This window comes from Quercus robur, chromosome 1 (assembly GCF_932294415.1).
Source record: "Quercus robur chromosome 1, dhQueRobu3.1, whole genome shotgun sequence".
NCBI classification, from domain to species: Eukaryota; Viridiplantae; Streptophyta; class Magnoliopsida; order Fagales; family Fagaceae; genus Quercus; species Quercus robur.
Window position 1 is genome coordinate 39,127,951 of NC_065534.1, and position 16,479 is coordinate 39,144,429.

A 16,479-nucleotide genomic window follows, 5' to 3' on the forward strand; every position below is an offset into this window, starting at 1 on the left:
GGACACCCTTTTTTGACAGTAAACAGTTTTCATGTCAGAAATGAACTCTTTTACAACTTTAGTCACATGCTTTAATAGCAGCAAAAACCATGTTTAGTCAAAATGTGGAATCATGATCATTCAGTGATCTTGATTTTTAGCCGACGCAAGTTTGTTTCATAGACTTGAGATAGGCCTCGTGGGCCAACCATAGACAATTGTGGTACTGTCTGTCGCTCAGCCTTGACCACGCCCTTAACGTGTTTTATATGTCTAGGACAAAGTGGATAGTCATTTTTAGGAATATATTCTCTATGTTAATAATAAGAATATTTGTACTGTTATTATTCAAAAGTTGGGGTTGAATTACTGATAATTAAGGCGATAACCTTTTAGTCTGGAACTTGTTTTCATCTCAAATACAGAGGGTTAGGAATATCAACCTATCATCTGCACAAGATATATGGCAGTTTAATTACAGGTTAATTCATCTAGTAAATTTTTTTTGTTCAAAAGTTATTAGTAATTGACTTTATATCCTTGTGAGAGAGAATTGATATATCACAGTGACATAAAATAAAATTGGTTGCATAGGTTTTTATTTTTTAATTATAAATTTAAAAATAAAAATAAAAATCTGGTCAGGGTTTGAATAGTTAGAATATTGGCTAGACACTGCCCCATTTACCTATAGGGCTTGCCCAAGCCTGCTTAATCATGGGCCAGTTTAAAAATGGCTGCTCATGTTTTTCTGTCTTATCTGTCCTTTATTTGCACTGTAATTTTGATGTGGGGCTGCACCCTGCCATTTTTAGTTAATAATATTATTAATTTTTTTGTTAATTACGGCTGTTTTGCAAGAGTTTTATAATTTAATAAGTTGGTACTTATATTTTTTTATAAAGGAGACGTTTAGAATTCAAATCCTCTTTTTTTGACTAACAAATTATTTAAAAAAAAAGATAAAAAGAAGTAAAAGTAAGGCTGCATTAAAAAGAAAAACTAGGGGCCTTTTTCTGAATCTTAACTAAGGTTTTAACATTAAAGCGAAGAATTTCCCTTAAAACGTGAAAAATAGGAAATTTGTCTCCGAATCTTATCTCTCCAAGTGAAGAAATTCAAAAAAGACTAATTTTTAAAATAACATTCAAATATGATACTTGGTCAAATATTACTTATCAAAAAATGATACTTTGTCAAATATTCTTTTAAAAAAGGTATTAGTTTACTAAAAATAGGCAGATCAACATCATGTTCACGTGGGAGAAACGTATAATTATATACCATATCGAAATTAAGGAAAACGAATCCCCTGCAGCAAGAAGTTAGAAGTTAGAACGGTCCAGTCCAATGTTAATTGGTATGATCAGATCATGGTGCTCTTAACGTTTGATGCTACCCTAGCTTTATCTTTTCATAGAGCTGATAATATAGACTTTCATTTTGAATACATTACAGGCATTGGAAATCCAACTACACTCTGCTCAAGCAATTGAATTTTTAGGTCAGTTGCCACTTGAACCCCATGTAACTACAGAGTTTTTCCATTGTTCAAACATTGCTTCTAATCTCCACCGTTTTAGATTTAAGAACCATGCACATCTCAATTCTCAATAATCGAATCTTCCATATCACCAAGCGCATTTAATGTTTGCATTGGAGCTCGCATGTTTTATTTCTCTAAGGTAGTGAGAGATGTCTGTTTTTCTCTACTTTATTCGTATAGCTTAAAAAATTGCTGTAAAACAAAGATGACAAGGTTCTCACCGTTTAGAGTGTGGAGGTTTTTCTTCTTCCTAGAGCTTAGGTGTTTGAAACTTGAAACTAGATAAAAAAATACGCGTTTTGTGAGGCAATGCAATTAATTAAATAAATTCTGCAAAGTGGTCCCAATAATTTTTTTATAAAAAAAGTATGAGATGAAAGTCTAAGAGAACGTAAACTTAGTTTATAAGATATGTTCATATTAAAAAAAAAGATAAATAAATATGCCATGACAACTAGAAAAAGAGTGCTGTTTTCCTCGGAACAAAAGATTAGAAGCTTGGAGTCATGTGAAGAACATTAAATGCTAGAGAGGGAAAAGGTCTTAGGGTTCCACAACTACAAATAATTTTAGTTTCAATCTCTCTTGAAATGAGATTCCTTTTAATAATCGTTTCATCTTAGCTTCATGTCGAATCTCATTAACTGTTTCACATTAATTTCTTGGTCGGTATTTTTACTATTATTATATAAGATAAATTAATTTAGTATAATAAACAAGTAAAAGAAAAAAAAATCCAACAGTGCAACATTTTTCATGCAGCTAGCAATGCCGTGTATTACTGCCCATACCAATGAGTGACGTTTTGATCCAAAGTAGATTCTGTTTGAAACATCATTTTGTTTATCATTACTACTACTCTTGTTGATTTTTGAGCTGATTTAATGTAGATGCTCGCTATCTATCATATAGAAATATTGAAAGACCTTATTGGCTACCACAATAGAAGGTCTCAAATAATTTAATTAAGTTGCTCTTAATTTTCATTTTCTTATGCACGTGGGTGCATGGATTCTGTTCTGTTCACGCTTAGTCTAATCTTCACGTGTCATGTCTGTTATACCGTGTTTGCAATGGGGGCATCAATTGAATTGATTGGTAGATGGGTCTAGAAGGTCATATGATTTGCATTGTGTCATGGTGAGATCAGGATGCACATTTTTGACACACATCTAAACCCGTACATAGGAGAGTTCATACGGTACAACATTTTTTAATATTAGACTATATTCAATATCTCTTTACTGGTGAATTTTTTTTTTTTTAAATCCACATTTATATTATATTGTCTTCTTATACTCTATATAATTGTGAAATATCAATATAAACAAAAATTTTATAGCTATATCATTTATAAAATCTTTAAATTAATTTTAAGTTATTTTAAATTTAACATTATATGCAAAATATTATGTTCTAGCAAGAATAAGATGCAAATTGTGACACACATGTTACATGGAATCAACCATCAAACATATAAGGTTTGGGTTAAGTTAAACCTGTTTTAACTTTTGTTAGTGTTAAACCACTCAATAACTTTTTATTCCCTTTTTCTTTGGTCAAATCAAATATAAATTACAACAATTTTAACTTTAAAATCATTACAAAACATGAATTGTGAATCAAACACTTGAGTGACACAAAATTTGATAGGCGTATTATAAACATAGAAAACATATGATCTATCTATACAATTGTTAAAATATCAATCCAATAAAAAATTATTAAATAGTGTAATAATATTTACAAATAGTTTCACCAAACATGTAATTTGATCATAATCCTCTCATCATTGGATTACACATTATCTTCGTTCTTAATACACATACCAAATTTTGTACAAAATATAATATATCATTTATAATTCGATATACAAACTTATATTTTGTATATAATTTTAAAATACTTTTTTTTTTGAATTTTAACTTTTTATAGATGATATTTTTTAGCTAATTATTTTAAAATTTTGCAAGTATGGACAATATAAGAAGATAATGTAATTTAATTGTAATTTTTTTTAAAAATCACATACAATAAAAAGTTATTAGGTGATATATTATTTACAAATTGTTATACTAGGTATAATTTGAACTCAATCCACAAACACAAACACATTTATAAATGCATATTATCATCAAATTGTATACTATTCAAATTGGAACTAGACAAGCAATTATAATTAAGCATTTAAGTTGAATGTATTAAGATTTTCTAGAATTTTTTTTGGTTATATTCATCATGTAATTTTAAAATAATAGCTATTGTAGGGATGAAGGGCCCATATATGAGTATTGGGTCATGAGCCGTGCTCGAGGACATCAGATAAACCGAGGACAGGTAAAAGTTAACGAAGGCATACAGGTTAATGGGCCATGGAAGAGGTTTAGTCATAAGGAGCTAAAAATGTTGATTGAGGAGAAGTACCTCCTCGGTTAAACATAGTAGAGGTTAAAGGTCCAACCCTTCATCAAGAACAAGGCAACAAGCAATCGTGCTGGTAAGGATAAACATCAGGCAGGAATAAGACAAAAGAGAGTTGGGAAATATTTGAGAAGAAAGATACTACCACCACATTGAATACTCTACATTTAACCCCCTAGTCACATTAATGTGGAGGTGATACCTGAACAGTAATTTTCAGCCTTACAGCTACTTTCAAAGACTTCAGGAAGTTACTGATGGGACAAGTATCAAAGCCAACAATCTGATCTACATGTGGAGGGCTGAGATGAAAGAAGGAAGGAGAATATAAAGAAGAAAAACCCCCATTGTAAGGGGATCATAAGAAAATCTAAGGAAAAATTACCATATACTTAAGAACTGTAATTTTACATAAGTTTAAAAGAAATATATAAGAGCAAACCATCCTTGGACTTGATCAAGGAGAATTTTTCTTGCATAGAAACTGTTTATAATTGGCTTTCTAGCGATAATTAACCTATTGTGATCACCGTTTACATAACTTATTGAAAGTTCATTTTCAAGCCCATTCTCTTACAAATTCATTGTTTTAGGTTCTTTGGGCCATTGACCCTTCATTTGGGCTTTAGGAACAAATTGTGTCCTTACATCTATCCTTTGTGAAATGAGTAGATTAATTTTTGTCACGTAATCAATAAGTTAAATAAATTCCAAAATAACAATAGTCAATGTTTGTTTAAATATTAATGATGTAAAATTTACTCATTTTACAATGACGTCTAGAATTTTAAGAACTCCAAGGTGAAAGTTACCCTAAAAGTTGTAGAGGATTATCAAATCCAAGCTAAACCACATATATTGAGGTTTTTACAAAATTAATGGGATAATTAATGAAATCTCATTTCAAATATAGAGTCATCATCAATTTCAAGCTATGAAAAGGAGGCCTAAATTGGCAAGATAAGAGTTTCTGCTATTCTTAGACTTCCATCTCGTACTAATAAAATTCCTGTAAAGCAGATATTATCGATTGTTGGGTGCTTTTAGAGTATTCGTAAAGAAGCCAAAATCAAACTCAAACTCAATATGGGGATGGTTTTGTTTTGAATTTTTTGGTAACAGAGGGTCAGTTTGTTCTATTATCTGTGGGAGGAATCTATAGGGTTTTTTGTTGTTTAAATTTTAATTAATTAATTATAATAATTTAAGAGTTAGAACAATGGGAGATTTAAGAAGGTTTTGGACTTTGATTTTCCTTGAAAAGAAAAATATGTAATGTCAATGAGTTACAACACTCTTATAGAAATTTTTAGAATTAAAGAATTGATTATTTCTTTATGGTGGTTGTTTTTGCTTGTAAAGTTTGGATAGGTTTTATTAAATAACTCTCACCCTTTTAGGAAAAAAAGGGATGGAGAATGATTTTTGATTAGCACTATTGATTAAACTCAATGCATCAAAAAATATTCCTTATATATATCAATCCAACATTCCCCTCTTAAGGCTAGTTTGGAGGGGCTCCATCAGTAAGCATTGATAAATTGCCCCACCACAAGAGCATAATTGTACTAAGCTAAAGAAAAAAAGTGTTTAATCAACAAGCATTGAGAAAGTCTCCCATACCATCTCCTAGGGGTGTCCAAGCCACCCACAAATCCAACTTGTCTCCACTTGAGACAACTACTTCGGCGGTCGGTGTTGAGTTTCGGTTTTCAAAAACTGACATAGCCAGGTCTGACATCTACTAGATCTAGTGAGATATTTGCCAAATTTGACAAAAATCTTACTAGATCCAACGAGATCTCTGTCAAATCTGGAAAAATCTCATTAGATCTTGGATGGATCTAGTGGGATCTTGCCAAATCAATTTTCAGCCTTTTTCAACTTTACCAGAAGCTTATTTGATCCATTCAATTCAATATCCCTTATCAATCGATGGTAGGTTTGGTTGTTCTCCATCTGATTTGATCGAGTCGGTTGTGGGTTGGGCACAAACCCGACCCATGGATGGACCTACCCTCTCCTTGTGTGTTTGTTTCTTTAAAAAAAAAAAATCCATTATTTGCTGTTAGTTGCTTAAATGTGCTATGAGTTTCAATTAACTTATCTTATAAAATTTTTATTATTGAATGAAAGATTTGGGGTTTGAACCCATCTTAAAAAAAAATTAAAAAAAAAAAGAAAAGAAAAAAAAAGAAAAGGAAAAAGTGATGTGCTAGGTTGCTAGCCGCCTTCATCTTTGAATACATTATGTCAATCAAAATTGTTACGCTGAAGCTCGAGGGATGACCAAAACAGAAAAAAGGTCAAGCAAGGAAAACACACAAATAAAATAAAAGGACCTTGAAGCATCCAAGTTGGTACTCTCGATGTTATTGCATTTGTTGGTTCGATTAAATTGAATATATATAATTTGACTTGTAGAAGTTGGTGCGTGAAACGGTGATCGAAGTTTCAGCCGGTGCAACCCAATTCAAACTATTTGAGAATTGATCGAGAGAGAAAGAGATGTATATTTCCATGTGAATGTCCGCCAACAAACATTCACGTTGAACTCACCTCTCTCGGGGTCTTGGTCCAAGTTAGGGTTTCACATCTTTTTCTTTCTAAAAAAATACCCTAACCCCAATTAGTTATTACTCTCTTTAATTAAAATTAACTACTCTCTAAGTACTATCTAAATAATTAAAAAAAAAAAAAAAATTCAATCTCACTAATTTACTCTCCTATGGAAATGGAATACAGAACACAGAAATAGAAGAGTCAAATCGAGAACGTGAAAACTACAGAACTGCATGGATTAATTGCCAACCCATCACGCGCATAGGCGGTGGTCAACTCTTATCACCAGTTTCTTTGATAATAATCTATTAATTCACTGCCTTGAATGACCTTTATGTCCTTCATGGTATTACCTGATTGCCATTCTTGTATTGTACAAATCTTTTCTATTACTTGGCTAAATCTGTAAAGTTATGTATGAACTGTCTGTGTATTGTATTGGTTTTTTTCTACGCCAAGGAATATCGTGTAGTCTTTATCAATTCTTATTCTTTTCTTTGTTTTTCTGATAAAGACTGCCCTATCAATGCATTGAATTTCTTGTTGTTTAATTATGATTATATACTTAATTTGTATATTTTAATACAGAAACATGTGGATCTATTCTACACTGAGATAGCTAGCTTGCACCTCTTTATAAACTAGTATAAATAACCTGCTAAGCTCATTCTCTTAAACACTACGCCTTTTGTGCAACATTTCTCTTCATCTTCTAGCTCTTCCCATTTCAAAGAAAACATTTTTTTTTCCACTTTTTTTCGGTTGTTCTGGAGTGAGTGTCTAAATGGGGGGTTCTTCACCTTGTGCTTCTTGCAAGTTATTGAGACGCCGGTGTGCAAAGGATTGCATCTTCGCTCCTTACTTCCCTTCTGATGACCCTCACAAGTTTGCCATTGTTCACAAGGTTTTTGGTGCTAGCAATGTCAGCAAAATGTTGCAGGTTTCTCTCTCTCTATTTGCTAATGTTCATGTTTCATTTTTAATCTTGTTCTTTACCTTCCTTTTTATCTTAGAATTAGTACCTTGTCCCCCTCCACCCCCCCAAAAAAAAAAAAAACAAAAGAGAAGTGCTTAGGTATTTTATTTTCTTGTAAAATTTCACAGGAGCTTCCTGTTCATCAGAGGGCTGATGCTGTGAGTAGTTTAGTTTATGAAGCAAATGCAAGAGTTCGAGACCCAGTTTACGGATGTGTTGGGGCTATATCTTTCCTACAGAATCAAGTATCACAATTGGAAATGCAACTTGCAGTGGCTCAAGCAGAGATACTCTGCATCCAGATGCAGCAAGAGCCAAACTTACCAACGCATCAGATAGACCAAGTCGACAAGTCATTGCTTCTATCCACTAATAGCTTCGATGACAACAATATTCCCCAGTACCTCAGCTTTGCTTCTTCTAGCAATGTAATCCAAGACCCTCTTAAGAGAGAGTCTCTTTGGACTTAAATCCCCTATCATTGCCTTTAATGAAATGCCTAAATATTATTACAACGTTGCTTGATCTCTCTATCTTTGGATCTCGTTGTGTTGTCAGTATTTGCGTTTGTTGTTGTGCATGTTCATTTGCACGTGGATTTGTTTAACTTTGTATGTTAGACACTGAGTGAAAGAGAAGTTGCGTGGTCCTATCTTGGAAAAAAAGGCAAAACGGAGCAAGGATTCGGTGCGTATATAAGAAAATAAGGGAACCTGCCGCAGGATTTATGGGTCAACCCTGCATGTGAGATATGAAGTAAAGTAGGGTTAAAACAACTTCTCTTTCTTGCTTTAAACGTTAGGAATGGTGAGCCGCCCCACTCTCTTACCGTGATTTGGTCACTTTGTTTTGACCCAACGTTGTCCACCCAATGCTGCCCCTTCTTCATGCCACTACATACAACTCTCTTGAATACCAAGGTTTTGACCAAACTTTGTCGATAAATATGGCCATATTATTGTCTTGATTATGATGAGCCCCTTGTTTAGTATAGATCCCATTAGTAAATGAAATCCCTATTTCACCAAAGTGGACAAAAACTTGGTGCGTGTGTGTTTTTCTTTAATTTTATAAATTTTCAGAAATAAGGTGATTTGTTCCTATTGAGAGTCAGTTTATTGGGTTTAATAAATTTGAAGAACATGTTTTAAACTTAAAGATTTAAAATTTTATCAACCACACCATCGGTTTAATGAAATTTTGAACTATTTAATAGGTGGTGAGTGGATTAGTTTGGCAAGAATGGGATATCATTTTTTTATTATAAATTTTTTATTATCAAAATAATTGTAACTCAATTTTCTGCGCCCCCCTGAAGTGTATTAACTTTAATAAACAAATGCATATGAAGACATCTTAACGGGCTGCATTTGCATTTCAAAATCTCTGCTGACAGTGTACTGTGCTGCTGACATCGCCACAAACACAGCTAGTCGTAAAAGTGTGGTAGCTAGCTAGCTGCCTCAGCCTTTCGATTCAGCGCCAGCTCTACCTTTCATATATATGACGATATTTAGAATGGGTTTGGTTAATTTATGTTCTTGAGACATGTATTAATCAATTAATCACCAATTTAAAATATATTTTTATGAAAAAGTAAAAAAATTATCAAAATAAAATTAGTCATTTTTTTATTTTTTTCATAATTTTTTTAAATGATTACTAATACATTTCATAATAAGTAACTTGTCAACACTAATCACTTGTACTTATTGCCCTTTACAATTGTGTCAGAGTATTGTCCATTGTTAAAAGTGAACTAGGGAAAGCCCCGATAAGAGCATCCTCATCAGGTCTCTTATAAAAAATGTCATTTTGACACATCAAAGACCTACTTTATTATTTTAACACACCATTTTACAAGTCACCATTTATCACATCTTCTATTATTTGATTCTAAACATTAAAATAATATATCCACACATTAAAATAATATTTAACTAAAATTACCACCAAATCCACAGCACCACACCATTGCCCACAACCACAAATCTCAAACCCATTGGCACCATCCCAAATCTCAAATCCACAGCACCATCCCAAATCTCACACCCACAACTTGATTGAGAGAGGTTGGTGGTGAGTTGTGGAGAACAAGGCGACGAGATCAGCGTGGCATGAGGGACTACGCATCAAGCTGGCGAGTTATGGAGAACGAGGCGGCGAGATCGGCGGCAACAGCAGTGGAGGATGACGCAGCTTCAAACGACAATATGGTTCTGATTTGGGTTTGGTCAGACCCATCGGCACCGCAACCCACCTCCAAACCAACAAAAATCCAAACCCATCAAAACCACCCAATACCAAAATCACAACTAACTCCACCACCCAAACCCAAAGCTCAACCAACAACTCGCCAAAAACCAATCAATCACGACCTAATCCATAGCTCTGCTGCTTGATAAAGAGAGAAGAAAGACATTTATTTGGGTTTGATTTGAGGTGCAAAGAGAGAGAAAGACGTTTGAGGTTGAGGTTGAGGGAGAAGCTGGGAATCTGATCTGAAGAGGAATGAGGCAGAGAAAGGACACGGGTTGGGAGAGAGGCAGATTGTGAGAAGAGAGAGAAAAAATCAAATAAAGGAGTGAGAGGAGAGAGAAAAATCGAATAAAAAATCATTATTTTGATTTAGCATTTGTGTCCGCACCGTTCCAAATTTGGAACGGTACGGACACCAATGCCAAATATTTGGTATATTTGAAACACCTGTTGTAAGGTGTTTTTTGGTATTTGGTGTGTCAAATGTCAAATATTTAGCATTTGACATATCTGATGAGAATGCTCTAAGTCCTTCATTTTGGGTCTATTTGGATTGAACTTATTGTTGCTGAAATTGAAAACTGAAAACACTGTAACAAAATAATTTTTAAATGTGTGAATAGTACCGTGCGACCCATTTTTAATGAAAAAATTGAGATTTATGGGTCCCATAAACAGTACAGGACCCACTAACAGTGTCATAGCAGACAAATATGTGGACGCTGAAAGTGGTGTGGGTCTCGTGCACTGTGCACGGGACCCATTGGCAGCTGTGTTCACGTGCTTCTAGGTAAAAAAAAAGGAAAAAAAAATCAAAAACGCAAACGCAAACGCAGGATTCATCTCAATCCAAACCGCACCTTTGTGCGTGTGTGGTTGTCTTGAAAAAGAGAGAGTTTATGTGGAGACAAAGGCATAAGTGAGATTTAGAAGTGGTGTTATCTCTTTCCTTCTTTTATTTATTTATTTATTTTATTTATTTTTTAATAGCATTCCCATCCATTTTTAGGAATTATTCTATTTTGCTATCTTAAAAACTACTTTATTAATTATACTATATCATTTTATAATATACCTAACATCCCAACTTTTATTTATCTTATCTATTCATTAAAATATTAATTTCATCAACTCTTTCTCTCTTTTCCTCTTCATATAAAAAAAAAAAAACCCACCTAACACCATAAAGTACAATATAAATATTTTACAATTTGCAATTGTACTACAATGCCATCCTATTTTTATGATGACACTGTAGCACAATTGCAAATTTTTTTTTTTTGCAATTGCAAGACTTTGCAAGATTAGGTAATGATAGGTTTTGGGGCTCTGAAACTAAATATTACCAACATATGACATTTACAAGACCCAATATGAATGTTCTAGAGTAGTGCCTATATATGCATGGATAAATATCACTGTTAACTGCGGCATTAATTAATTCAAAGTAATATGATAAAAAATCTGTTATTACATTTTTGTCATTTTCACAGCAAGTTATATATATTGTTGCTAGTACAAGCTTTTGATAGTATCTTGCTGGTATGGTATATGTTGATTTTCGATCAAAAGACTGAAATTGTAGTCAAAACAATACCCACTACTGGATGTTCCCTGCAAAATCTTTTACTTCAATCTATTTTTCCCTTCTCGGTGACAAAAACTAAAACATTCAGCTCGTTATAGTTAAACTTCCAGTTATTCCCAATAACAATGGTGATAAGTTATATATCATGTTTGGTCATAACTCAGTAGGCAAATCATGTTGGGTCCTAAATTCAAAAATAGCAATCACACATAAGAACACAAATATTTACGTGAAAAAACCCTTTCTTCTTGAAAGGAAAAACTACGGGACAAACTTTGAATAATATCACTATTATCAAATTAATTACAATAATTCTCAAGTTGATGCCTAACTTGAGATTCGCTAAATACAATTATAAATCCTCTTATGTATGTCTTACGGCTAAAGAAAATCTTCTTGTTTTCTTTGCTCTCACACACTATTTATTTATCTCAAAGGTGGCAACACTTTTCTTTCTCCACTCTATTTTCTTCTCCACGGACAGCTCTCTCTTGGTTGTCTTTCGCTCTATGTAGCTCTTCTTTCTAGCACAGTCTCACTCTCTCTTTTCTCTTGTGTGGCTTAATCTAAAAAAATCACATACAATTGTCTTTATATGTTAACCTTTGCCACCTTACACTCCTAATACACTCGGATCCTAATTTAATTTGAATTGGGATGCTTGCTAGTCACGGTCAGAACAAAACAAACCCATATATGGGCTTTGATGTTATATGGGTTGGACTTTGGTGCCATGCACCCAACAATTCCCCCTTCCAGCCCATCAATAGGTAGAGATCTTCAATCTAGCTCTTCAATTCAAATTTATGATGGTCAAGCTGACACCTGGCTTGGCCTTCTTCATTATCTTCACTAACACAAAGAACACCTTATCAATATCAATATCAATATCTTTTATTCTTAAATAATGTGCTCATCTTGGATATTCTTAATCCAATCCCTTGGTTCCCCCTCATAAGAAGCCCAAGTATTCTCAAAGTTAACAATTCAACGCTCTCCAATAGTCCTCTTCTCATAAGATTTAACAATCTCTAGAGGAGGATATTGCTCCCATTGCTCAAGACCTCCAAGGTCTTTCACTTCCTCATTTGAAGCACCATTAAGCAATGATAATTTTACTCTCTTAGTATCAATACCATCAATCCCAACTCTAAACTGTGAAGTCTTCTCAAAATCTTTAATTTCAATGAACTTCTTCTTATGAGTCTTTACATGAGCCTTATACATACCATAGCAAGCATGCCTTCTTGCAACAACCAATAATCCCTTAGTAAGTTTCCATCTTCCATTGCCATGGTGGTTACAATAACCCGCTCTATCCATAACTAATGTAGAGAATACATTCATTCTTAAATATGGAACATATCGCACATTCTTCAACATCACAATGCTACCAACATTGGTTTTGGTGCACACATCACCAATTCCCACAATTTTTGAGTAACTAGAATTATCTATTATCACAGTACCAAAATTTCCTGCTTTGTATGTGTAACATGATGGGAGGCTTCCGAATCAATAACCTACTCAGCATCATTATTGGCAACATGCTCACACTTTTGCTCTTAACAGAGAGCACCACAACATCCTCAGAAATCACAATAGCTATAGTATTTTTCTCACTATCATTCTTTTCATCTTTTCCTTTAGTTTATTCTTTATTCCAATGCCAACAATTTTTCTTATGTGGCCATTTTTTCCACAATAGAAGCATTCTCTAGTTTCCTTAAATTGAGATCTATCTCTTGATTATGACCTATCATTGAACTTTGCCCGATCATTAGGTCCTCTATTTCTACCTATGCTCTTGTTCTCTGTGACAAAAGCTTGTTCTTGTGCATTGTTTATACTTACATCTTTTCTGCAAACCTCTTCACTTAAAATCAAATCTCGAATATCATTATATTTGAGTTTGCTTTTCCCTACAGAATTACTCATTGCCATTCTCATGGCTTCCCAACTGTTTGGTAAAAAAAAAGCCAAAACAATCAATGCACGAATCTTATCATCAATTTCAATTTCAATTTCCACTGAGCTAGGATAATTGATTTGTGATCATATTGAACTCATTCAGATGTTGCACTACAGGAGTGCCTTGTGTCTTCTTCAAATTGAACAACGTCTTCATCATATGCACTTTGTTGTTAGCTGACGGCCTTTTGTACATGCTAGACAAAGTTTTCATCAGATCCACTGTAGTCTTCTCCTTTACAGCATTGTGTACAATTGATCTTAACAGAGTTAATAGAATAACTCCTAATACCTGTTTATCAAGAAGGTTCCATTCTTCATCTTTCATAGTATTAGGTTTCTTTCCTAAAAGAGGTAAATGCAACTTCTCCCCACAATGTACAATTGATCTTAACAGAGTTAATCGAATAACTCCTAATACCTGTTTATCAAGAAGGTTCCATTCTTCATCTTTCATAGTATCAGGTTTCTTTCCTAAAAGAGGTAAATGCAACTTCTCCCCACAAAGATAATCTTCTATCTGCATCTTCTAATACCCAAATTCTATTCCATCAAACTCCTCAATTCCTGAAACCTTGCCTTCTTCTTCGGCCATCGCTTCCACTCAAACCTCGCTCTAAGACCACTTGTTGGATAAAATAGAAATCACATACTAGAACACAAATATTTACGTGGAAAACCATTTCTCTTTAAAGGGAAAAACCATGAGACAAACTCCGAATAATTTCACTATTATCAAATCAATTACAATACTTCTCAAGTTTATTTCTAACTTGAGATTCGCCAAATACAATAATAAATCCTCTTGTGTATGTCTCATAGCTAAAGAAAATCTTCTTATCTTTTTTGCTCTTACACACACTATTTATTTATCTAGAAAGCAGCAATACTTTGCTCTCTCCTCTCTATCTTCTTCTCCACGTACTTCTCTCTTGACTATCTTTCTCTTTATGTAGCTCTTCTTTTTGGCACAGTCTTAGTCTCCACTGAATGAGGAAGAGGAATTCTTTGGGACAAAGCAGCAATAATCTCCCCAACTGAGTCCCGTATAGTCACCCCGATACCTGCATAGCCTAAATTTTCAAACATAGCAGCATTGAAGTTCACCTTGTAGAAACTCTCAGGTGGGCGAGACTAATGCACAGGCATAGTAGGGGCACTCGGACCTACATCAGACTTACATACTTCAAAGAACTTCATCACTAATGTTCTCGCTCTATCTCCAACTTCCTTTAACAGCCAAGTGGGTTGATTTTCTCTCAAGTGATTGCTCCTCAGCCATAGACACCAAGCAATAGTAGAAAACAGAGCAACATAGTACCTCGATCCCTAACTCATCACCTCCTCCAGTAACTCGAAAAAACTTCTATATTGCTTCCTGTAGTACCTGGCAAAGCTTATATTAGATTTCCACACAACTTGGGCATGATCACATAACCACACACAATGGATTAAAGACTCTGTATGCTTATCACATAAAGCACAGGAAGCTTCAACAGGGACATGTCGTTGTCTGAGGTTTTGTTTTGTAGGCAGGGAGTCTCTTGCAGCCTGCCAAATAAAACGGTGAATTCTATTCGGTGTCTTAATCTTCCAAATCCCTTTCCACACCTTACTCCCCCCCATCCATTGAAGAATTGCATGGACTTAAAAGTCTTGCATTTGTTTCCAACATTCGATAAGTGCTCCGCACACTATAATTCCCATCTGGAGTTAGAGGCCAAATTAATAGGTCTTCAACATACCCTTCACTCACAGGAATCCATTGTATCATCTCAGCTTCCCACGGTAGAAAAATACTCTCCACCAGACTTGGATCCCATATTCTCCTGTCTGCAAAAAACAACTCCTTCACATAAATGGCATCAATGTTATTCCATGGAGAAACAACCCTACTATTTGAAGGATCTAGCAACCAATTATGCTCCCATATTTTAATAGACCCTCCATCCCCCACTCTTTAAACAACGCCCTTATTAATGACATCTCTTGCCTGTAAAATACTTCTCCAAGCAAAAGAGCTTCTTAGATGAACCGAAACCTCAAGAATGCTGCCATTTGGAAAATATTTTGCACTAAAAACCTTATACAGTAAAGAATCTTTGTTATGCAATAGACACCAAACCTGTTTAGCAAAAAGAGCATTATTAAAATTCTAAATATCTCTAAAACCCATCCCACCCACTGATTTAAACGAACAAAGAGTACTCTACTTGACCCAATGGATCTTTTTTTACTCCCCTTGCCCACACCAAAACTTTCGAATCATTGCTTCAATATCTTTACATAAGCCAACAGGTAATTTGAACACACTTATTGAATAGGTAGGGATAGATTGTACCACCGCTTTTATCATGACTTCCTTACCAGCTTGGAACATAAGTTTCTCCTTCCACCCTTGCATTTTTGCCCAAATCCTTTCCTTAATATGGGTAAAGCAAGCTTTTTTTTCAAAGAATGCAGCTCCAAATATTTCTCATAATGCTGGATGGCAGGAACATTCAAAGACAACTTTATATCCTCCATGGTTTGTGCATCAGTATTCTTGCTAAAAAATAGAGTAGTTTTATCCTTATTGATCATTTGTCCCAAAGCCTTTTCATAAAATCCAAGCAATTCTTGGATCTTTTCACACTCTAACAATGATGCTTTGCAAAACAACAGACGGTCATCTGCAAAAAAGAGATGGGTGAGTTTTGGACCATTCTTGCAAATAGAGAAACCATGAATTTCTCCCTTCGATGCTACCTCTCTTAGGGGGTCCCCTTGTCTCAAACCCCTAGAAGACCTGAATAGACCCTTAGTCTCACCATTAACAAGATTAGAATATGACAAAGTCATAATACACTTCATTAACAAAGTCACCCAATCTTCATGAAAGCCCAATTTTAGAAGGATCTGTTCAAGAAAAGACCACTCCACCCTATCATAAGCTTTGCTCATATCCAGCTTAAGAGCCATACAATTATTCTTCATATGGTGCAAAGATTCAAGAGCAATTAGAATATTATTCCTGATAAATCTATCAGCAATGAAGGCATTCTAAGTTTTTGATATAATAGAATCAAGTAATGGTTTAAGACGGTTCACAATAACCTTACTAACAATCTTATATATCACATTATAGAAACTAATAGGCCTAAAATCAGACACCTTCTCTGGATTTTGAACTTTAGG

The 16,479-nt window shown here is 34.3% G+C and overlaps 1 protein-coding gene across 1 annotated transcript; it reads left to right on the forward strand.

Annotated features, from left to right (window-relative positions):
- The first annotated feature begins 7,197 nt into the window (after positions 1–7,197).
- LOC126689453 (LOB domain-containing protein 12) lies at positions 7,198–7,999 on the forward strand. Its single transcript, XM_050384650.1, has 2 exons — positions 7,198–7,448; positions 7,613–7,999. Exons 1-2 carry the CDS (start codon positions 7,293–7,295, stop codon positions 7,952–7,954), a joined length of 498 nt encoding a protein of 165 aa, XP_050240607.1. The 5' UTR covers positions 7,198–7,292; the 3' UTR covers positions 7,955–7,999.
- Positions 8,000–16,479: the final 8,480 nt, after the last annotated feature.

What these genes read in the sequence shown, in the direction of transcription:
- LOC126689453 (XM_050384650.1), top strand. Translation starts at nt 7,293, where the DNA reads ATGGGGGGTTCTTCACCTTGTGCTTCTTGCAAGTTATTGAGACGCCGG. An exon ending in ATGTCAGCAAAATGTTGCAG is followed by an intron (nt 7,449 to 7,612) that starts GTTTCTCTCTCT and finishes AAAATTTCACAG; the next exon opens with GAGCTTCCTGTTCATCAGAG.